General features: G+C 33.5%; 1 protein-coding gene across 1 annotated transcript in view; it reads right to left on the bottom strand.

Moving 5' to 3' along the window:
- LOC119837099 (sodium-dependent noradrenaline transporter-like) overlaps nt 1–25,326 on the bottom strand; it is a 29,472-nt gene that overhangs the window by 3,812 nt on the left and 334 nt on the right. The window contains exons 2-17 of the mRNA XM_038362598.1: nt 16,929–17,018; nt 14,810–14,871; nt 14,498–14,599; nt 13,725–13,884; nt 9,861–9,908; nt 9,203–9,283; nt 8,715–8,837; nt 6,813–6,944; nt 5,919–5,981; nt 4,424–4,601; nt 3,659–3,792; nt 2,839–2,978; nt 2,256–2,359; nt 1,766–1,890; nt 1,324–1,436; nt 144–284 (exon numbers count right to left, since the gene is read on the bottom strand). Coding sequence (XP_038218526.1) covers nt 144–284; nt 1,324–1,436; nt 1,766–1,890; nt 2,256–2,359; nt 2,839–2,978; nt 3,659–3,792; nt 4,424–4,601; nt 5,919–5,981; nt 6,813–6,944; nt 8,715–8,837; nt 9,203–9,283; nt 9,861–9,908; nt 13,725–13,884; nt 14,498–14,599; nt 14,810–14,871; nt 16,929–16,983 — 1,761 coding nt within the window. The 5' untranslated portion in view covers nt 16,984–17,018. The remainder of the gene's footprint in view (nt 1–143; nt 285–1,323; nt 1,437–1,765; nt 1,891–2,255; nt 2,360–2,838; nt 2,979–3,658; nt 3,793–4,423; nt 4,602–5,918; nt 5,982–6,812; nt 6,945–8,714; nt 8,838–9,202; nt 9,284–9,860; nt 9,909–13,724; nt 13,885–14,497; nt 14,600–14,809; nt 14,872–16,928; nt 17,019–25,326) is intronic.

Genomic DNA, 25,326 nt, shown 5'->3' with positions numbered 1-25,326 from the left:
TTCAATTCTTTTATTTCATTTTTAGATGTGTGTATTTGTGTGTGCGTGTATGTATGTGTGCGCGTGTTTGTGTGCGTGTATGTGTGTGCGTGTGTGTGTGCGTGGGTGTGTATGTGAGTGTGCGTGTGTGGGCGCGCACTCACCGGGGTGACATTGACGCAGGCGACGCAGAAGGAGACGCAGACGACGAGCAGCGTGAAGTGCTCGCGGCGCAGCCAGGCGCGGCCGCCGCCCGCGCGCGCCGCGTCCAGCAGCCCCGTGATTACGCACTCCAGCCCGCCCATCTACCCGATCGAAAGCTTCCCATCATATACTTAAAAACTAAATAAATATACTATAATAAAACCGTGTTTAACGGACAAATATTCAAACCAACAAACTTTCAGATTTATCAATAATTTGATAAAAAAAAACAGAGTAAAAATGGAGTGTTCCAATCACCAAATAGCTCAAGATTTCTCAATTTGTTGTTATTTATGTTTGTGTGTTTAACAAAACAAGGCACTTGCAGAGAAATAACATTATTAAATAATTGTTTTTCTCTGTAAGTGATTAAAATGTAATCTTTAGAGAAATAAATATCTTTAACCGTAAATAGTGTTATCTCAATATAACTCAAAGGTGACTGACTGGCACAGTCCATACCACTGGAAGGATCGAACTAAAATTTGGCATACAGATTGATGTTATTATGTAGGCATCCGCTAAAAAAGGATTTCGATAAATTGTTTCCACAAGGGAATAAAAAGGGGGATGAAGTGTGTACCATGAAAATTCATTTTCAACACGCAGGCGAAGCTGCGGGCCAAAGCTAGTTAAGTACAAGAAAAGAAAAAACTAGATCACGAGGCGGGTTTCGAGCCCGCGTCTTTTTGCCAAACCGTAGCAACACCTAGCCTCTCGGCCACCCGCCCCGCCTCACTGATTGAATTTATTCTACTCTTTTTTTTTTCGGTTATATGTGTGTAAGTGATCAAGAGAAGAAAACGGGGGGTATCAAGCAGCTTTAAATTCATAACTTAGGCTCTTTATTGAGCGATGTTGATAATAAAAATAATTAAAATATATAAATCAAATGCTCATTCTTAAACGATGCACAGTAGTTATATTTAATGATACGTTACCGTTAAAATAACTACATGAATGATATGCTGGATATTATTCCGGTAGTTAATTTAATGGCGCCAGTTAATTAAAAGCCTAGGCTATTAATGAAATAGCTGATTTAACCCATTGCTTTATGACAAATGCATTATATATTAATAAAAGATGATGTCATTAGGAAAAAATGTTTTTTTTAAAGGAATTATGAAAGTCTCTTACCCCAGAGTCTAGGCCCAGCATGATGAGCATGAAGAAGAACAGCATCGCCCAAAGACTAGCTCCAGGTAATGTCGCAACTGCCTCTGGGTACACTTGAAAGACCAGGCCAGGACCTGAAATTTTGCCTTTTATTTAAATAGTGTCCTTATCCCTCCAGGTCTACTAGACTTTGGTACCAAAAATAAGCCAAAACCAACCAATAAGTATCGACTTCGTCTAGGCGTTTTGAATGATTTTTCATAGATACATTTGTTACTTTAGATAGCCAGAGCGTCTGTTATTATTTTATTACTAAGATCATTTAATAACCTACTACCTATAAACTATTTGCTGCTTTAATTTTATATGACTATTTAAACTGAAACTCTTAATACATGAAACATCTACGTTACTGTAATAATATGTGGTCCAATGGTAGGCACTAGGAAGAAACAATTATTACCTTCAGTAGCTACAGAGGAGATGGGAACTCCTTGCTTGTGAGACATGAAGCCCAAATACGTGAAGATCACGAAACCGGAGAAGAATGATGTGAAACAGTTGACCAGCGTCGTTATGAGGCAATCCCTGGAATCGAATCGTAAGAATGGTTTCAGAGACGAATAATAAATGATTTTTTTTATGTCAGAGTAGGCAACTGAGCACCAGTTCAGTTTCCCCTGACGGTAAGCGATGACCACCGCTCATGAACAGAGCTGCAAATGCAATGCCTAATTTAAAACGGGTGAGGGATATGGAAAGGATTGATGACGGGAGTAGACGAAAGGAATGGGAAGGGAAAATATAACGGGCCTCCGGTTCACAAAATGATTGATTTTTTTATATATTAAGATAAAAAATAATTATAGAATTTTATTACCTACGATATCATTGGAAATAAGGTAAACATATAATATAATACATCGTTATATTCTATATATAATGTTTTTTACCTGTAGCAGTTATTGTGAAATGTGTTATAACTCGCATAAGACAGATGCACTCCGAACCCGGCGCCCACTGAATAAAATATCTGTACCGCAGCATCCACCCACACCTAGAATTAACCATTTTGATTATTTTCTCTGGCCGAATTTTTTGAATATTTAATCATAAATCAAACTCAATGTATATGTATAATGGCCAATTTCGTGTATTCCTATGATAAGTCAAGACACCAGGATGTGTTACCATGCCGTCTTAAAGGAATACTAAATCCAGACCTGTATAGTTCTGTAATCTCCCTGATAGGCAAAATATGTTCTGCTTTAAGACCGGAACAAAAATTCAAAATTCAAAAATTCAAATTTAGTAATTATTAGAATTTGTATGATGATGTAATGGATTGGATATGCGAATGTGAAAAAGACCTTTATGATAATGATAACGATGAAGAAGATTGGAAAATTTATGATGATCATAGAAATACTGAGTCTCAATTAAAAATGGCATATAAAAAATACAATCGTATTTATGAAGGTGGAAACATTACAAAATTTGATCATAATTCAAGTTGATGATGATGGAGTCACTCACTTGTGTGTCCTTAAGTCTGGTGAGCTCTGGATGCAAATAGTAGGCAATACCACGTGCGGCTCCCGGCAGCAATAAGCCTCTTACCAGTAATATAGATAGTACTACATATGGCATTGTTGCCGTCATCCATACTACCTTTCCTGGAATGTTTGATTAATTTGATTACTTACTACTTTCCCTAGAATGATCTATTTAATAACTAACTAGCTTTCCGCCCGCGGCTTTGCCCGTGTAGTCGCAGGAAAGATAGACCCGGAGTTTTCCTCGAATGCTCCCGTTCCCGTGGGATTTCCAGAATAAAAACTTTCCTATGTCCTTCTCCTGGTTTTAAGCTACCTCAAATTTCCAGCCAAATCGGTTAATCCGTTCTTGAGTTATAAGTAGTGTAACTAACACCACTTTCTTTTATACACATAGATTTTAAATTTACGTAGTCGTCAAGTAAGTACAGTCAATTACACATATCGCAGGTAAGTGGGCACATAATATTTTCTTATAATTAACTTAAGTCGGTTAATTCTACAGGTCTTAAGTATAAGTTAGAGAGACATACATTAATGCTAAAATGTCAACTAAAGGATATGATTTTAGATATTTCAATTAGCATTATGAATATAAGTGAATGCCTGAACTATATAGGTTTCCTTAGTTTAAGCGATTTAATAAATACTACATCATAAGCTGACACTATTTATTATTAAAGTCGGTTCAAAATCTTAAAAAAAAAAATTATTTGCACCGAATTTTGTAGGTTAAAGTTACTCCCTAAAATAACGCTGAACATGATAGATATTGCAAGTACGACTTTCAAAAATCTTACCAGAACTCTTCACTCCTTTGAAGAGCGACAAATACAAAGTAATGTAAACAATTCCTAAACAGATCGTAAGTTGCCACTTTGGAAAACCCAAATCGTTTAGTCCTTCCGAGTTTTGCATCTCGAGCACTGCACGGCTGAAATTTTAATCATTTTGCATATATTTTTGATTGATTTTAAAATAAGACTCACGCAATCTATAATATTGTCTGAATTCGACTAGCTGACGAAGAGAATCTAGAGATATATCTCTTTTTAGAGTAACCTTCCTGATAATCAATAATATTTTTTTACGAGCATACTAAACCACCTTCAAATTGTCAGAACTAGATCAAACTTAAATGAGATCACACGGAAGGCATCCAACTTTCAATTAAAAAAAGATTTCTCAAAAGTTGATCGTGTCTAAAATTGCAGATAACCTCCTCCTTATAAAGTCAGTGGAATATACCTAGTGAAATATATCCAACTAGCTGCGCCCCGCGGTTTCACCCGCGTAAGTCCGTATCCCGTACGAATATCGGGATAAAAAATTGCCTATATGTTATTCCAGTTGTCCAGCTGTCTACGTACCAAATTTCATTGCAATCGGTTCAGGAGTTTTTGCGTGAAAAAGCAACAAACACACACATCCTTACAAACTTTCGCATTTATAATATTAGTAGGATATGTATCTTACATATACTAGGTATATTTTTGAAAGATATTGGGTATATTCCGTATTATGAAGTTAGTTGAATGTACCCATAAATATAACTTCAATCTTACTGAAAAAACTCAGATGCCGGCGTGAAATGCGACAGCGGTCCCTGGTACATGACGTCGGTCCGATTGGTTGTGTTGTGCCGCGCCGCGTCCCAGCACTGCTCCGTGTTCCATGCGTTGTCACAGTGCAGCCACGGCAGCTCGGAGCGGGCGGACGATACGAGGAAGTAGAATGCCCACCCTGTGTTTTGTGGGTATTTTATACTACACTGGGTGGGTTATTTATTTTATACTATACTTGGTGGGTTTTACCCACAATTAAATGACTTATTTTATACTTTACTTGGTGGGTTTTACCCACAATTAAATGATGTCTTTTTGAGACGCGGGTTGTTTTGGGTTGGATTTATCTAGGTGTACTAATTCTATCCTGTCAATTTTATATACAAGTTAGTGATGGATGGATATCGTTACGGACCTGTTTTTATACATACATACATATATATATATATATATATATATATGTATGTATGTATAATAACATATATATATATATATATATATATATATATATATATATATATATATATATATATGTATAAAAACAGGTCCGTAACGATGTATATATATATGGTCACGTAAGAAGAAAATAAATCATTACAATATTATTTCTAATTTAAATAAAAAAAATACATATAATAAGCATTATGTTGTGAATGTTATTGTAAAATGAAGTAATCATAAAGAATGCAGTCCAAATATTAATTCGTTAAGTACGAGTAAGACAAATTAGTTAACAAAATAACCATTTTATACAGAAGAAGTAGATAACAGTTATTTTGAATATAGGCTTAAGTTACTGAAATTAAGATCTATTTCTCATTAACGAAGCTCTACTCGAAATCGGAAACGATACTCAACATTGAGAGGATTTTATAACTCTGCAGTTGACGCTGAGAACGACAATATGACAGTGACATGGGACGTAACGAACGGGATCGAGGTGCGATGGAAAATTTGTGAATTGTATGCATTTACAATGTCTTTTGTAGTATTATGAGTCACTGACCAGTGGCTAAAATAGACTAAGATGGATAAATAACATAAAGAATGATAAAAACATTATAGTGTTTTTTAGTAAATGAAAAAACAGTTACTCAAATAAGTTAATTTTGTGCAGTGTGTTTATCAACTCCATAAATTGGTATAACAATGACACTGCTCATTAAAAAATACGCCTTCATATATTCAAAATGTTCATTCAAATAAGTTAAAATTAATATCATAATATGTTAAAAATGTCATTTAATAGAGCACATAATAAAACATAATCATTCAACATGATTAAATGATGAAATATTTGTAACTTATATTTTTGTACAATAACGTATTATAAAAAATACATAAGCTTTTTAATTTTTTTTTTTTGAGTTTTCTTCTATACAGTGTGTCCCGCTATAAAAACGGAACTTACTATAGTACACCTTCAGCGGGACATCCTGTATAAAATCTGTTGAAAAGTTAAACGAATTAATTAATTAAAGATAGCAATACTAACCAATGATAACGTTATAATAAAAAGATACGTAGAAAGCCACCATTACCGCGCAAAAGCCAACTCCTGCAAAGAAAAACGTTAGTGAGAAACAGAATCTTCATCCATCAACGTCATTGCAAGTATTTCAAACTGCGCTCAACAAATATTTGATAGCTTATAGATCTTGGTAAGTCTGAGCTGTTGAAACCTAAGTGGTCCTTTGTAGACTTCTCGCTAACATCGGGCGGGTGATCATTGATTGATGGAGATCACACTAATAAAATAAATGTGTAAGCTTGTTTATGAATGTTTGTCCGTCTATCACGCTGAAAATACAGAACGGATTTTTATGAAATTTGGTATTCAGGGTATACAGGTAAAAAATATATATGTTAAAAGGCGATCTATACAGATTGCATTACATTATTATCATTCTAAATATTATAAACCCAAATACTGACAATCAGGAGGACTTTGCTTTTCATATTAGAATGCGTCGAAATTTACTAATACTACTAGCTGCACCCGGCAAACGCTGTTCTGCCTTACTCTTATCGTTTAGTGGTATGAAAAATAGATGTTAGCCGATTCTCAGACCTACCCAATATGCTTACCAAATTTCAGAGGAATCGGTCAAGCCTTTTCGGAGGAGTATAGAGACTAACATTGTGACACGAGAATTTTATATATAAGATATATTCTATGTGTTATATTATATATATTGTATGCTATTAGTAAGTTAAAGTGAGTCGACGACGACTAAGTTAAAGTAAGCAAGTTTATTCAAACCATTCATTTGGAAAAAGTCCAATTGTTTTACGTTTCTACCAGTAATTTCTGAAATACCTGTTCCGAAGTGCAAGTATACAAAATACGAAGATAAAACAAAGAACAACTAGTGCAATAAATTCTTACCCTTAAACAGAGGGCATATTTTCCACAACGTTATAGGCCCCTGTCGGTTGTACTGGCCCAGGATTAGCTCCATATAAAACAGCGGCACCGCTCCGAAGATCAGCATCAACATATATGGGATCAGAAATGCGCCTGAAACAAACAAACAAACGTACATTAGACAACAATATGTGCATTTTGGAAATTAAAGCGAAAATAGTTTGTTTTGTTGTTATTTCATCATCTACTATATAAAAATTTGGGTTTTCCTTCCTGACGCTATAACTCCAAAACGCACCAACCGTTTTCCACGGTTTTGCATTCGTTGGAAAGGTCTCGGGCTCCGTGAGGTTTATAGCAAAGAAAATTCAGGAAAAAATTCAACACAAAAGCGGGAAAAACGAAGCCATCTGGTGGCGAAACGGAGTTCGCCGGGTTTGCTAGTACCATATAAATCGAACAAATTTTTTTAGGTCATAAACGGCAATTGGGCTGGTGAGTCGCCTGATGGTAAGCGCTACAACCGCCCATGAACATTTGGAGAGGCATAAGGTCCATTGCAGACTTTACGCCTCTACAAATGGATTGCCGACTTTAAATTGGGCAGAGATTGAGACAGAATTAATGAGAGGAATAAAGGAAAGGACTCTGAAAGGAAGGAAAAAGCAATATTCTTTATTTTTGATAGAAACATATTGTAGGTTATTTGTGGAAATAATGCTGTATATATAACCTAACCTATATATAACCTTGCATTTCTTTTTATAAGAAGGTTAAATAGTATGGCCATTTCATAGTTGACGATTTTTCTGTCAGTTGTGTAAACTCACTGAAGTTGAAACGCATTATAGGTTAGTAGATAGACCGTATAAACGTGGGAACTGGCATTTTCTATTCAACGCCTTTCCTTTAATAGGAAATCCTTCACACATGGAATCTTTGACAATGCCGGTATCGGGAAGAATGTATGTGTTCCAGTTTAAAATAACAATTACGGAAAACTATAAATTTAAGAGGAAGATTGTCAATGCAATATCAAATTACTATTATGTTGCTACTAAAAATATATATTGAATTAAATTTTAACATTACATTGACAATCATTTGTTACAAATGTATTTGTTATTTTTGTAATTAATGTTTGTACTGCTAAAAGAAATCTTATTTATTTTATTTATGTTATCCAAAAGAACTCTCGCAATGAGCAAACAGGTGATCGATCTTATGTCGCTCCAACCGTGACAATCCAAACAAATCATTATTCAATAGGCAATGTTTAAAATGTGATGTTGAATACATAAATAAATAAGCATAAACATGTTTAAGGGAACTCAAATTTAAGTATCGAGTGTAGTTTCTACGAAGGTGATTTGTAATCATGTGATAAAGATTCAAATAAATCCTAGAAAACCCAGTCCTAGCCCTAAGTTGTTAAACTTGACACAATAAACGTATGAACAATATGATTTATATGGCTTTACACGTCCATAAATGCGAGAAATTATATAGAGATGTGTATTTTATACACTCAATAACAGCTTTTTACCACCAATTTATGACAACAAAAGTTTTCCTCATTTAATTTACAGTTTCTTTAATTAACACAGATTCTACATATATAAAAGAAAGTGGTGTTAGTTACACTATTTATAACTCAAGAACGGAATAATCGATTTAGCTGAAAATTTATGCAGAGGTAACTTAAAACCAGGAGACGGACAAACTAAGGTTTTTATCCCCGAAATGGGCCTATCTTTCCTGCGACTACGAGGGCAATGTCGTCTGAATGTCTGAATAGGATAGCAAGATTATAGATATATAGATTAAATAACTTTTATAGATAGATAGACTAAATAACTTTTGAACATTTTGAACGAGGGCTTAGTCGACGATAAAAATATCCAACTAAATGCAAGTACGTACCACCACCATTTCTATAGCACAAATAGGGAAACCGCCAAACATTGGCCAGGTCCACCGCAAAGCCAATGATGGAGAGAAGAAAGTCAGCTCCAGTCCCCCAGGTTTCTCTACCGTCGTCTGGCGCTAAATGTACCCAAAAATGATCATGTTATATTTGGAATAATTGGTATTTTTAATGACATGTTTTATTTAATCACATATTACTGACAAAGACCATTTCGATAAAGATAATGTTGAAAACCTCATAAATAAACAAATAAAGGTACTTTAACAAAATCGTATTTTTTTTAATCAGCAAAATTTAACAATACAATATAACATAATTATCCTAGTCGCCTAAGCTTTCGCTTTTAACTTTCACAAAATATAAATAATGCAGGATATATTTATAACTATATATAAGCTAAGGTAATTTAATTTAAATATCCTGTCCCAATCTACAATATTCTATCCTGCTCTGCTTGTACTGTACCATGTATAAAACTTACCGTCTTTAACGCTATTTTTTCTTATCTTTTTCGCCGATTCGCTGAAGTATCCTTCTTCTTCTATTTGTATTTTAGGCTCTTCTAAAAACAATACAACATTTTAAATATTTAGTTTTATATTAAATGCAAGATTTTTTTTTAATTATAGTATTTTATTACAATATTACCACGGAATAATAACTACAAGTAGTATTACGTTGTATTTAATTGAACTGAAAACTGCTTTAATAAAAAGGTCTTATTGAAGGAAGTAGGTACCTAATGATTTCGAGAATTATAATATTGAAAGTAATTTTCTTCTCTATTATATTCAATTATAATTTTTAATAATAATGCTGTAAAATGGCTCAAATTGTGAATCTACTTTAGAAGCAACCTGTTTCTCCTAAATACAGGTTGCCCTGCAATCTAGCTAGGGAAACATCGGCTTTATATATGTAAACTTTAAAAATATATCTAAGACAAACCGTTTATATAAACTAAATTGTAATTGCTATAAATTGTAAATTTTAAAAATGTCAAAAAATGTATGTATGTATGAAATAAAATGTATAAAATACCATATAATGAATAAATCGCGTTTATAAACAAGGAGGGATTGCGTATATTATCAAATTTCCTTGCAGTGTGTGATAAAATAAAATAAAAATTTACTTACTCTTATAACACGAGAGTGTGACAACAGACCCTTTCGCCGATTTATGATCTAAAACAAGCAAGAAGTGCAAAATATTTTTCTCTGTGTGTATGAATAAACAGACAAAAAAAGCCCACTAAATCACATTATATGATCCATTGACTCGTCTCGGCTGGGAATAGGATAATAACAAATAAAATAATATAATAAATCGCGTTTATTGCATTACTTTATTCTTCCGAGAATCTGTTAAAACAACTAATAAAATGTTTAAACGACGAAAGTCGGGCCGAGTAGGTAATTTAAAAATTAAAAATATAATTAAAGAGAGTGACTAGCTATTTAGAGTGGCTGTTTAATTAAAACTAACCACTCTCCTCCGGCTCCGCCCGGATTGACACCGGGATGAAAAAAAATTAGTCTCAACTCACTCTCACTCAGGAATAATGCAGCTTTGTGCTGGTGAAAGAATATTCAAATCGATCCAGTAATTTCGGAGACGATTCAAAAAAACACATACACACACATCTTTGTAAGTGTAGATATGTGAATCCAGCTAGCCATTAAATTTTACAAGAAAATAAATTACCCTATCTAGCCGTAAGCCTAAGGCAAGCCATACACGCTACGGTCTACCGTAGAGGTCATCTGTGCAGCTATGCCTGTGCAGGTTAACCAAACATTGGTAGCGTGTATGGGGACATTCCGGTGTACCGGAGCGGTCTTCAGTTCTTTTTGCGATGGCATCGAATGAGGACGATGACGCATAATGAGGTACACCGTACGGCGTCACTCGAAAGAATTGATTTTCGATCTTGCGCCGGTCGCCTGCGCAGGCTCAAAAAACTGCACAGGTCTATTCCCACACACATTCCGGTCTACCTGCGCAGGCATACTTGCTCAGGTGGACCTTTCCGGCAGACCGTAGCGTGTATGGCTTGCCTAAAGAACTGAGAACTGCTTTGATAGAGACAATTAAGCAGACGAACTTCACATTCTTTTGAACGCAAAAAACCCTGATGACTTAATGACAGGAGTAATTAAACTCGCGAATAGATAGTGTTATATATGATAGCTTTAGTGTATGCATAAGCAAGCTGTTATGAATAGGTACTCTAAGATTATAGTTAAACAATCTCAAATGAAGCATGTTTAAAATAAGAAGAAAAAAAACAATAGACGGTCTAAAAAAAGGGAATAATTTCAATCACAATTACCATGAAGATCCGATCGTGTCTAAATAATTAATTCATGTTGAAATTAACAAATTATTTTTAAAATTATATAAAAAAAATTGCATCACTTTGAAATTATTTTAATTTTTTAAGATCGAGAATAACAAGAAATGATTTCCCATATATAAAACTTTTTCATGTTCATAATTACACGCTATAATATTTATACTGAGTTCATTAACCTTCACAATTAACTGATCTGATCAATATAACCTTTATTTGTTCCCACTACATGCATCCTATAACGAAAGCCATGATATTTAAATAATTATACGAGTAGACTATTATGTTATCCTACTAAAATTATAAATGCGAAAGTTTGTAAGGATGAGTGTGTGGTTGTTGCTCTTTCACGCAAAAACTAATGAACCGGTTGCAATGAAATTTGGTACGTAGATAGCTGGACAACTGGAATAACATATAGGCAACTTTTTATCCCGATATTCCTGCGCGCATATACTAACGTGAATCTTAAAAAAACTTAGGTGAATCCGTCTGTGATAAATATAAAAACAATATAATATGGCAAAAAGTTTCCGAAGGCGCATCTCAATAGGAATACTTCAGATTGTAATGGCTTAATAATAAATTGAATTATCGACTGATAATGGCATTCCAATATAGAAAAATTCCTTTACGGAATGTGGGAACGACTCGGAATGCGAATGCTCTCTGACTGGTGTATTTTAAATCCAGTAATAAACTGTCAAATTTTCCAAAACAGTCGCTATTTCACTTGATTTTAATCTATTGCATTGATATCCTACTATCCTACAAATCTTATCCTACTAATCCTGCTTATATTATAAATGCGAAAGTTTGTAAGGATGTGTTTGTGTTTGCTACTCTTTCACGCAAAAACTACTACAAGCTTCTGCTAAGATAGTACTTTTATAAAAACTAAGATAAAAATATCTACGTTGATTTTTACAGATGTCAGAAAACCCAAAAGACTCATAAGGCTGTTTTAATTAGTGAATTAAAAACGAAATCACTTAATCTCAACCTCGTATACAATATATCATCATCATCATCAGCCTATATTTGCTCCTATGTCATGGTCTTGCTCGGCAGATGTGACATGGCGTCGAGCTTTCATTCTTAGGCATGCCGGTTTACACACGATGTTTTTCTTCACCGTTTCGAGCATTAGTGATGTAGAAAATGTGCAGATATATTGTAAAATCAATATAATTTTGCATACATACAGACAAAACACAAATCTTCCGTCTTTATAATCTCAGTTTGGATTGAAAGTGTTTTGCAAAAAACCTTTTTGCAAGAAAACTAGACTACGAGGCAATAAAATCGACTCGTGAAGAGGTAATAACTTCAACCGAGTGCACTTCAAGTACTTATCTGTTGTTTTATTCGTGCTTTTAAACTATTGTTTACAAATTTGTTTTTATATTACCTTGTTATGTTTAAGCGGGAGTTATATAGTTAGTTTTTAGATCACTAATATTTATATAGTTAGTTTTTAGATCACTTATATTTTAAATGTCCCTTCTTCTCGTCTAAACCACTTAACTCATTTTGATGAAATTTCTTAGACTGATAGTTTGAGACCCAAGAAAGGACATTTAGACAGAAGGTAAACAACTGGTAAATGCCATCAAGCACTCTCTCATATCTACTACTAGCTGTACGCCCCGGCTCCGCCCCGGGTAGTTGTTTATTGTAATTGAAATTATAATAAAAACTATCCAATATTTTAAGTTAAAACTGCACATAGTGTGGAAATTTGATTAAAATCGGTTGAGTAGTTTAGGAGTCCATCGCGGATAAACAAGGTGACACTTAATTTATATATATTAAAATATACAAGTAGTATAGTAGTTACCAAACATCTAGCCGCACTGGCTCTAGAAGGATTAAAACGTTATAAAAAGAAAAGCGAAATATACCCCATGTCACAACGGAATAGAAGTTCATGCTACTGGCGAAAAAATTTAGAACATCGGTTAAAATATGCAGTTAAATTTGAGTTGTCAATAAAAACGAAGGTGTCGATGATGATAGATATACTTAATATTTATTTGGAAAATTTTGAACACGCGTGGATCCGCGACTACGTAGATGTACATACATCTGTATATATAAAATTCTCGTGTCACAATGTTACTTACCCTCCTCCGAAACGGCTAGACAGAATCTCATGAAATTTTGTGTGCATATCGGGTAGGTACATATTACATATTACATATTACATATTGGGTAGGTACATATTCATACCCCTAAATGATAAGAGTAAGGCGCAACAGCTTTTGCCGGGTGTAGCTAGTTTAAATATAAATGGAGGCGTAATCTATATATTTCTTGATGTTTATTTTAATATAGAAATATATGTAACTTGTAAGAGGTTATTTTTAAGTTATTTAATGTGTTTTTATTGTACCGTGTGCTGCGTTTTGTAATTATATTTTTACTATGATGAACATGTGGATGTATATGTTAATATACGTACAATAATATTAATTGTTTAATCTCTTGCTTATTACTAACACTTGTGAGAGACTGGTGCCCGAGATAAGTATAGAATACTTGTTACGGGTCACCAGGCCCCCAAGAGTACAGTTACACAAACAATGAACGTTAATGAAATGAAGACATACAGTATACAATAGAGTAAAATAGTGCAGTTCCTCACCCAGTGCCCTCGGCGTACTACCAGCAGAACAGTAGCCATCGTCCCGCACGCTCCTGCCCCCAGGCGTGCCTGACGTGCGAGCCAGCAGCGCGGGGCTGGCGCGCTGCTCATCGTACGAGGGGACCGTGTGGGTCACCACTGTACCACTGGCGAGGGAGGCCTGGTGGGAGAAGTAATACAGAAGTTGATACGATAAGTTTGGGTGGAACAGGAGAGACGAGGGAGAGATAATCCATAAGTAGCTACGATAAGTTTGGGTGGGATACAGATGAGAGGAGAAGTAATACATAAGTGGCAACAACAACTGTGGTTGAGACACAGGAGAAAAGAGGGAGTAGTAGTCGGAGAGTAGCTACGATAACTTTTAAGCGAAATTTGTAGGTAAGAAACAACGAAAGATCTGCTTAATAGATGTATTCTTTTAGAAAGAATTTTGATAAATTCTACCCTCATATAAAATAAGGGATCAAGCTTCCATCATAAAAAATTATTATGACCACGCAGGCGAAGCTGCAGGCAACAGTGCAGTAATAGTACCTATTCATCTAGGCGAAATAATACACGATTTAAAAAGAAAACCCGCAGTCTAATTACAACTTCATTCTTTTTCTATTAATTAGATACGATACCGTAGACAGCATATAAAACAACCTATATATTAACTAACACAGGCTTTAGTTTCTACAAATATAATTGTACTAATTTAACATTATAATGATATAAACTTTGATAGTTCACCTTCACGAGCGCAAATATTAAAAGCTAAGAATTACCATGGTGGGGACGGTTTTATCATTATAGTTATCACGCTCGAAGTTACGCCGCAGCGGCAGAGAGCTGGTGACGTCAGGTCGGTGGCAGCTAACATCGACTTCCTTTGAAAAATATTCATATGATATTTAAAATGGCCAACCAGATTCAAAATTAATTAGATTATATTTTTTTACTTAAATAAGTAACCTAACCTAACAAAAGCTCTTCTAAAACTTATTATATTATATAAGGTAAGTGCCATCCTACAGCTATGTTAAAATTTATATTTCTGTATTGATAAAATACAATAAAAGCAATATATAACCACATACTTGAGTTCGGAGAGGAGAAGAATTCCGTCGGGACTCACTGCTTGAAGACCTGTTGCTTCCATCTGAAATAAATCGCTCTTTATAATGTTTAGTATGGAAAAACTGTGTTAAATTATTCGTATTCCGTTAACTAACTATAATATTAATAATAGAGAGTACCATTTAACTTGTTTAGGTTATGTGTCAAACAAAGTTTTCAATTAAAAAATTGAAAGATGATGATAATTTAGAAATTTTGAAAGAATAGAAAAAATTTGATCACGAGGCAGGATTCGAACCTGCGTATCTTGCCTAACCGTAGCAACGCCTAGCCTCTCGGCCACCCGTGATCCTGCCACAGTAATCAAATTTCTTCTATTCCTTCGGTTTCATGTGCCTAAGGGGCCTTCAAAATTTCTAATTTATAAAGCATTTGAATGCTATAAAACTAAAAATTAAAATTTAACAAAGGCCGCGTTCCATCGATACAATATTGTAATCATTGAAATAATGTTTCGTATTGGTTGTGATGGTTCTTAATCATCTCAATAGATGGCGTGGGGTGCCCCTTAGGCACATGAAACCGAAGGAATAGAAGAAATTTGATTACTGTGGCAGGATCACGGGTGGCCGAGAGGCTAGGCGTTGCTACGGTTAGGCAAGATACGCAGGTTCGAATCCTGCCTCGTGATCAAATTTTTTCTATTCTTTCAAAATTTCTAATTTATAAAGCATTTCAATGCTATAAAACTAAAAATTAAAAAGATGATGATAATGTTTCATAGTAGACTCGAAAGTTATAATGAAAAAGCAATGGGTTAATTCATCGAATCATCTTAGTATTATGCACATCTTAATGTTCCGAAAATATTTATCTTATATTCTTACATATTATCCTTATTTCCTCTAAAGAATGTTAAATTAAGCAAAAATTTTCCTCAAACGCGCTTTTTATTAACCCCTAACTCAACATGAACGCGTCCTAATAAGCAGTCTTTCTTAATGAATAAAAAATATCACCTTCAATAAAATACATTTATATTAACCAAACTATAAAGCTGATACCGTACATAAAATGAAAAAAAAATACTAGAAAAAGTCATAAAAGTACGTGGCGAATGAATAAAGTTTAATTAAATTTGTTTAAGGTCACGTGTAAAGCACACACACGCTTTATACAACAAAGGACCAACAAATATTTTCACAATCCACGGAAGGCTTCCATAGTTACAACGCAATGCACTAAGCATAGTTCACCTCGAATGAATCAATCATATGGATTTAAAAGCATTCAGGGTCACACTGGGTAAACAACAGACACGTGCCGGGGTTTTTCACTAAAGTATTTTCGTTGAGAGTTTTTCTCTTTGAATTTCCATGGAATTTTGTTGGATGCTGATTGGATTCAACAGTTATTAAGCCATTGTATTTATATATTGCGCGCATTTCCTCCCACGTGTATAAAGAAATTCCGAAAGAAATATCGATGCAAAAAAAAAATCAGAAGAACACTACTCTTTTGCATTTATAATATTAGTAAGCATCCAGACATTTTTGTGAGTCGAGGGTAACGCAAATAGAGGATTATTTGAACCATTACACATTATATTACTTTAATTTATTTTTACTACAAATTGATTTGATTCCTACTATATAGGATGGATGATTCCTAAATGATGGTGGGTTTAAACTTACGATATAAATGTCAAGTATTCGTAGAAGTTACCTGCATTACTTTCTTACTACTTAAACGATATAAAGGATGAACGATTGAAAAAAAATTTATATAACCACCGTCAAAATTTTAAAACAATTTTTTTTCTTTCTTTCTATTATAAAACAAACTACATTTATATTTATAGACGCCGTTAACAGAAAGCAACTGTTTACTGTGTTATAGATGAGCTCATAAAACCACAGATAAATAAATCAGTAAGAAATACAATATTAGAAGAATATATAAAACCTTCTCGTCTCGGCTATTGTAAAAGTACAGATAACTAAATATTCTCGCTAGAAAACAAACAAACTTAATGCATTACAGTACAATCCAATATAAATGTCAGAACTATTGAATAACTTCAGTTTAAAAGTTGTAATTGAGGATTTGAATTTGATTGATTTGAGATTATGGTCTTACCTTCTCGCAATTCGCCCGCCCCTACACTGTTGCCCAGTACGGGCATGCCCGCCATATTGCTATGATCTGCCTTCCCGCATCATACCATGACTGGAATAAAGTTTCGTATTTAATAATAGTAATAAAATCTTTATTGATATAATAATGTTACACGTGTTATGTTATGAATCTTTAGGCTCCTGAAATACCAGCTGCCGTGGCCCCTTCACTTAAGTGGCTCGACGGAACACAGTGGGGTTTTGGTCGGCAGGAATCCGACATAACCCACGGCTTTATCTCCGGAGGCCGTGGATATCTATGCAAGATTTCCCCACTTAAAAAAAAAACGTCTTCTGAACTAGTCTAGTAAAACATTGCGTCTCAGGATCCAAAGGCAAAATTGTACAACACTCTATTATAAAGATCTTAAAATATGAATCTTGAAAGCCTTACAGGATGGAATTAACTTATTCGTCCTATCAAAATACCTTCACCAGCACTAAAATTAAAAGAGAAAGATTTTTCTTTTTGTTATTTTTGTCATGAGATAAATTTCGTACTAGAATATTCTTGAGGAATATTAGAAACTAAGAGAATTACCGACATCAAAGCCAACGCTATAACTTAAGCACTTACAAAATGTTGAAGTCCTTTGGTCCTAGGTATATTAGAAGTCTGATGTTGATTGTGATGCTTAGAAAACTTTATGATGATCGTATTTACTATTATGGCGCGTTTATGCGGTTATATTTCAAAATAATATATTCCTCATTCCCACTACAACCAAGAAGACAAATTAATTTATGGATGTACCTTGATTATTCCTCGAATCTCAGATTTGCGTAACAGAGCCGTACAGATATCACTCAGAAAACTAATTGATTGACATCGTATTCCTAAACTATTTAGTATGTAGCTGCAAATAATAGTTGGTAATTGAAAGTTTGGAGTCTACCGGTGGTTTTCTATGTGAAGTTGTAGGTTTATCTAGAAGTTTGCTTTGCAAGTTATAGCTTATTATGGTAAACAATCCGTTTATGAAGTCTAGCATATAGTTCACTGAGATTATGTTTTATAGATGTGGATCAATGCCACCTATATGCACCCAAACCGCCATAGGCGTCATGAGTTATATTAACATTTTTGGCATGTTGTTATATATTATTAAAACACTTCTTTTTATCTTAGGTATATGGTAAGCCGGGTTTTCATACATAAATAAGATGTCTCCATTATTTTAGCAAAATCATGAATTGTGTTTCGTTTCACGCGAGAGCTGAGACCATTTTTCAAAAGTTCCTGTACTGTGTTCTACTAGATAGACTCCACAGTAAGAGGAAACGGTAACAATATAAGCAACATTACAAATATCATTTTTATGTGGGAGTCGAGTATGCTTCGGTACGAATCGCGTCAGCTGGCACTGGTGAAGTAGCAAACCCCCGCATAAAACCGGCGTGAAATAGTAACATGCTACTATGTTTCGTACGGTGAGTGGGGGAGCTGGAGGCCCGTTTTCTTTCCCCTCACCCTTTCCAATCCATTCCTTCTTTCCAGTCGTCAATCCTTCCCTTATTCTTTTCCCTTTTAAAAGAAAGAAATTGTTGCACGCTTTACTGCAGAATGGTTTCAAAATGATGATTCACACGTCTTATGAAATCACGTGGTTAAAGCAATCGATGATAGATAGATTTATATGTTCCGCTTTTGTAATCCATTTTAAAAGTAATTTTAACTCAACGTATGCGTATTAAATGATATTAAGTCGCCCCTCCAAATTCAATAAATTCCGAATCGATTTAATATTGCCGACCGTAAAGATAAGTGTGGATGGGAAATAAATATTTTATTATCCATACAGGCGCATACAGGCACACGTTAAATAAATATACGTTTAATAAAGATGGACAATTATGGATAATATTTAAAGTATTATTTTCAATATTATTTTGTTCTAAATATATTGCTCGTTTTATGTTGGACGAGTTGAGAGGATGTTAACCTATGATGATGACGTCTTAAATATAAAGCAATGGCAACATTTTAATAATCAACATTATGATAAATGTTAAGCGTTTTTTGGAATTTATAGTTTTTGGTATTTTTTTATTAAGCTATCAGTAAATGTAGTGAGTTGCGAGTAACTATTTAAGGTATTTTTAATTAAATTCTTTCTCTTTAAATCATTAAAAAATATGAAAGTTACGATAAACATCAAAATAAGTGCAGAGCTTATTTCTGGCAACACATAAGTACCTAACTAAGAAGCATAACAGTAATTTATTACAAAAATCTGCAAGCAACGGAAAATATGAGCACTCGTGGTCCCGTGCTTAATGTAGCATGTGTTTTCAGTGATAACACTGGCTGGTGCCTTATCTATGTTAATAGATCTGTTAATGAGGGTTCCTACTTTAATGGGAGCAATTGAGCAAAATTTAAATGAAATTTTCGAATATGGTAATGGTTATTGTCAATTGAGACTGACATAAATTTTAGATATTAACAATTAAATTAGGTGTTTGAAAAGTTTTGGTGACAACCAATAAAAAAAATAATTTTCTGTGGCATTATTATGACCAAAAGAAACCCAAAGAAATACTGTAAATAAAACACTATACAAGCATAAAAATCTAATGAAAAAAAAATACGATTTTTTTTTTAAATATTAATTTTCCAACGCCACTTTTATATAACGAACAAATTTAAAAAAAAATAAAATAAATTTAGGCTATACAGGATTCAACCTAAATATGTAGGCCAAATAAATCGCAATTCCCCATTCCGCTTATCACCAGAACCGTCTTACAAAGGGGTGCATCAACAAAGGTTTGCTTAATGAACTGTCTCAAGATATTTCAGACCTTTCGAGGTCTGAAATTGATCTAGATAACCCTAGCTAGTCTATGGAAAACATTATCTCTGATTATGTTGTGATCAAACTATTTACGCTTACGTTTTATTTGTGATTAATGGTTCATATTGTTGTAATGTTGTATTTTGCCGATTCATTAATTATTACATCCAGAACAAACTTTATTGATTAAGTGAGTAATTTAGAATTGCTTCTGCTGAACTGCTTTGAATAGTACAGAAGAGTATAAAACCTTACATAAATATTGTTTTAAATAATTAACAAACATTCAACAAGGATTAACGAAAACAAATCGTTCCAATGTTACAATGGAACTTATAAAATTAACGGGAATTCAAGAAATGCCTTCAATCAAACGGCACTTGTGAATTGAGCAGAATTCTAAGCATTGCTATAGAATAAGGACCTTACAAATAATCGGCTTATGATACTTTAACCCTCGAAACAAAGGCAATACTGTATTCTAGCAAAAATTAGTTATACTCATATTTCACTACATATTTACACTGTAACTGAAAAATCGGTGTAACTCCTCCCCCGGTTATCTAATTGTCTGTATTTTATAATTAATTAATATTATAAAATATAACATTACATCTATACATCTTTACAAATCATCCTATTATTTCTTAATTTAATTATAAGCTGTATATATCGAATGCTTACACTCTTCAAGCGAGTTAATTTTAACAAAATTTGTGATAGAGAAACCTAAGCTAAATCTGGCAAATTCACTTAAACGTACTCAGCGCTCTGCATTAGGTTATCTAATGACCTGAGATAAGACACTGATCTGCGAGTGTTCCGAATATACTCAAACGTGTATTAAGATCTACCAGTATGTTCATACAAGCTATAAGATCATAACCATGATACAGAAAACGAATGCAATCGGGTAGACAATTTCTAAGGCAGATAAAATATGCGTGAAATGTCATTTTGACAGCGCAGTGGTTAGTTTATTTGTTCAACAACAATTTTTTTTAGCATTAACTACAAATAAAGTGATAAAAACTATCACCGATATGATGCAATTTTATTTAAATTCAATACACAATTAAAATAAAACAAAGCTGATATTTAACATTCCTATATTATAGTGACTAAGAGCAACTGCACTGCTTTTAGCTTAATTAGATATTTGTACAATTAAATTGCATCGCACCTTAAATGTATTGTTCAGTAAACAGTATTTAGCGAGGCGTTACTTTAGTGAGCCAAATGTAAACAAAACATAATAATTATAGTAAAGGAAACTTTAGCAGCGTCTATTTATAAATATTCACTGAAGTGAGTTAATAACATTACCTTACCTTAATAATTTCCTTACCTTAATATGTCAATCACCTTTTATCATTTTGCTTTCGACATAGGACAGGAAATTTCGTTCGTGATATTTAATTTGGCTCTATTACTTGATATGTCATAGAAATATTGGTATATTTAGGAAGATCGTGGTCTTATTTCAGAGATTGTGCTTTAGGTAATAAACGTTATGAGACTTCGATTCTGGGTGAGGTAAGAAATGTTGGTTTTTTTGAAAACAATTTTTATAACTATTTCGATGAAAAATCATTCTTATTTTTAAATAGCGGCGCCCCAGCTAATTTTTTAATTTTTATATTACTAAGAATAAATAAATCGAATTGATATATCTAGACATATTTGTAAAATATAGTGATACAGTATTTTCTTGTGTTTGACTTTACGCGAATATTTAGAAATTAAAGACTGATTTAGAACGCGATTTATTCACTACCAGCTGCGCCTCGCGGTTTCACCCGCGTAAGTCCGTATCTCGTAGGAATATCGGGATAAAAAGTTGCCTTCATTACAACAGGTTCAGTACTTTTTGAATGAAAGAGCAACAAACACACACACATCCTTACAAACTTTCGCATCTATAATATAAGTAGGATTAATAGGATATTATTTAATCCGTCGTTTCGAACACTTTACAGCGAGCGTGGTCACGCAGAAACTCCCCGTATCCGTTAAATCCGTTAAAAAGTCTTTAATATATTTATAATATCAAACTAGTAGATATTAGAAATTTTAACTTAAAATCCAGCGGAATTCGAATCAAATGTAATATACCTAATGTCGGAGCAGCATATTTTCACAAATAAAAATAAAACAAACAACAAACGAAGCAAGATATGAATATCAGTAATTAGTACGCTTGTTTCGTCCACAAGTGATATGAATGAAACAATAGGTCCTAATTAATTGCTTGCCATTGCCGCGAATAAGACCTACATTAAATGTGTTGAATCAAACATGCTGCGTTATTGACTTGCATATCGATTTATCTGGTCTTCAAATATATATTCGCACAATATACGATAGCTATTTTAGAAATGTCAATCTATATAAGACTAGCTGTACCCATGTCGTACATGATGGTATATAACTCAGGGTTTGCCAAACTGTGCGCCTGGAACTTTTCCACCTCGTTCCAGAAGATTCTCTTGCCATTTTGAAATCGAATGTATTAAGTAAAGTAGGAAAAGCTTATTTTAGATAATCTAGTTCGATCTGACTATGCCGTCAATACTTTTAATAGAAGAGCTAATGAATTTTAGAGCATTTCTTTCTCAGGAATTCATAGTGTTAAAAATTTGAAATAAAGACGCGCATTTAAATAAAATATAAAGCTATATGCTCCTATTTACGTCACAGTAAACGTCAACACTATTTTATACAAATTTTAGCATTGTTTATTTAATCAGAAAGCTCGTTGCAGTTAAAACATATTAAGACTATTTTATCTTTTTGTTTTAGACATCATCACTGGTTTTCGTTTAATCTACCATTCGTTACAACTACCTACCTTTTAGTTTCAGTATCTCTTGTATTAATTACAACTATCTTCGCCCGTTTTTTGCGTAACTATTATATTATCTGTAGCTTTAATCATCGCAAGAAAAAGGTCCTATCAAAGAGGATGTTAGTTGTCCCATTCCGGCGTTTCTGCTTACGAATAACAAGAGTCGAGAAGTATGACATTAATAACAGATTTGCGATACAAATCCCTTCATTGAAACCCCTTTAGTGGGGTTTGCACGTGTATGTAAGCTTCAATTAGTGTTGGATATTTTGCAATTTTATTGCCACACTGAAACGAGGTATCTATCGATATGCATGGAAAAAAGGGAGCTTTTAAATCGCTTGTATTAACTTCCCGTTCGTTAGTACTGGTCAACAGTGATAGTGAATTCTATAAAATAACTTGCTGACCCGGCAAACTTTGCCTTACTCTTATCATTTAGGGGTATGAAAAATTGACGTTGACCGTTCCTCAGACCTACCCGATATGCACATAAAATTTCATAAAAATCGGTTCACCCGTTTCAGAGGAGTATGGTAACTAACATTGTGACAATTTTATATATTTAGAGATAATCCCTACTTATTTAATATAGTAAATATGAAAGTATCTCTATCTGCACCTATACTTATGTAAGCCTTAATTACCGTACCGATGTGCATAAAATTTGGTACAGTGATAGTTTAATACTCGAGTTTTATTATTGCCTTCATTGGAAAGAGAATAAAACAGAATCATCATAACAAAACACAAATATAGAATTAATAACTCTAGTAACTTCATCAAAAATCATTATACTTTTAATAATAAATGAAAAACCATTTTATACTCATAGTTATCGAAGTGCGATATAAATTCAAAGCAATAACTACGCATTGTCACTTCAAGTCGCGGAAATATGACTTCCATCAACCTGGCGTTTGATTAAAGATAGCTCATTTACCTTAAATAGCCAATAAACGTTGATATTTTCCAATATCCGAAGTTATTTTAATTTCCCCGACATCTTATTATGTCTTTACGACGCCTGTAACAGTCATAAGAGTTTTATTATACTATTTTGGAGAGCTTCATTTTCACCTGACTGTGACGAAGTCGAGAGGGAAATGTAGTCGTATGATTTTGTATAAATTCTGCACTTTATTAATAATTACATGGGTTATTGTTAGAAGCATTGCTAAGTGCCTTTATCTATGCGCTGTATGTTTTCAGTAATATGTTTTTTGTAAGTTTTGTTTTTATATACCTATTGTTGTAATGTTGGCAGCACTATAAAATATTTTAAATTAACAATTTCGCAGTCGGGTTTTAGTTTTGAGACGTCAAAGAATTTGATTATACTGTTATGAAAATGAATGAAAATACTTTATTGCGTAAAAAATAAAAAAAAAGCAGTCGTACAAAAAATCTTAAATTAATTCGCAAAGGGCGGCCTTATCGCTAGGTAGTGATCTCTACCAGGCAACCCTACTGTTATTGTGGCTATCAAAATTCAAAGTGACCAATGTTAGATTTAAAATAAGCTCTACACTTTTTTAGGTTACCTTTATTGTTAGGTTATACATTTTTAGGTAATCTGAATTGTCATCGCCGAACAAGAGAACAACAATTAAAACATCTATATCCAGAGACGTTAACTACGAAAAGGAAATTGAAATAATAATAATTTATTTCGTAAGTTTAATTTCACCAAAAAGTCTTACAAACGTGTAATCTGTCTCCATTTTCTGTTAATCCGTAAAATTTTCACGCCTCATACATTTTGACGGTATTTGGAAAACTTTCAATACTCTACGTTTATATTAAATCACCATCGCTATTACAGTTTATTTCTTTTTCACTTCCATGAAGTTTTGTTTTCGTCTCGTCCCGAAAAGTTTCGCCGTGTTGGAGGTTAAGTTTGCCAGTTAATTACAGTATTATATTATCATTTTTTATTTATTCTTTTTTAAGAAAATACGTAATCTACATTAAATAAAGCATACCAAAAATCAAAATGGCTTAGTCATGAAACATAATGATTTACGCTTACACGGCCAGACATACAAAGATTTCGTGTCGCTTTGCCCGCGTAGTTAAAGGAACAGATAGTCCCTATCCCGCAACAGGAACTCCTGTTTTTAAAATATATGTCTCTTAATTTATTAAAATTATTTAAATTGTATTAAAAACTTTCATGTAAGGTACAAAAAGTATATTCCAGTATATACACGAAATGTAGTTGAATAGTAAAACGAATTTCTAAAATACTTTCGCTAACAATGAAACTTATTTTCCTCACAGACGTTTAAATACTTAACCGCAGGTTTACCGCAGTTCAGAGACCTCTGCCCGTTTACTTCAAACAATAATGAACTTCAGTTTTTAGAATATTACAGTTTCTTTAGCTTTATTTCACTTCAACATAAATAGAGGCTTAAGGACGATATTACCTTTACACTTCACGTACGTCCTACTAATGTTATAAAAGCGAAAGTTTATAAGGATGTGTGTGTGTTTGCTCTTTCACGCAAAAACTACTGAACCGATTGCAATGAAATTTGGTACGTAGATAGATGAACAACTGAAATAACATACAGGTAAGTTTTATCCCGATATTCCTACGTGATACGGACTCACGCGGGTGAAACCGCGCGGCGCAGCTAGTCTAATATAAATTTATGATAGCTAATATCAATGAGTAAACTTTCATCATTCATAAAATATAAATAACA

The sequence above is a fragment of the Zerene cesonia genome, chromosome 26 (assembly GCF_012273895.1).
Source record: "Zerene cesonia ecotype Mississippi chromosome 26, Zerene_cesonia_1.1, whole genome shotgun sequence".
Lineage (NCBI taxonomy): Eukaryota > Metazoa > Arthropoda > Insecta > Lepidoptera > Pieridae > Zerene > Zerene cesonia.
The sequence above is the reverse complement of the archived record's forward strand: the minus strand, read 5'-3'. Positions and strand labels throughout refer to the sequence as shown.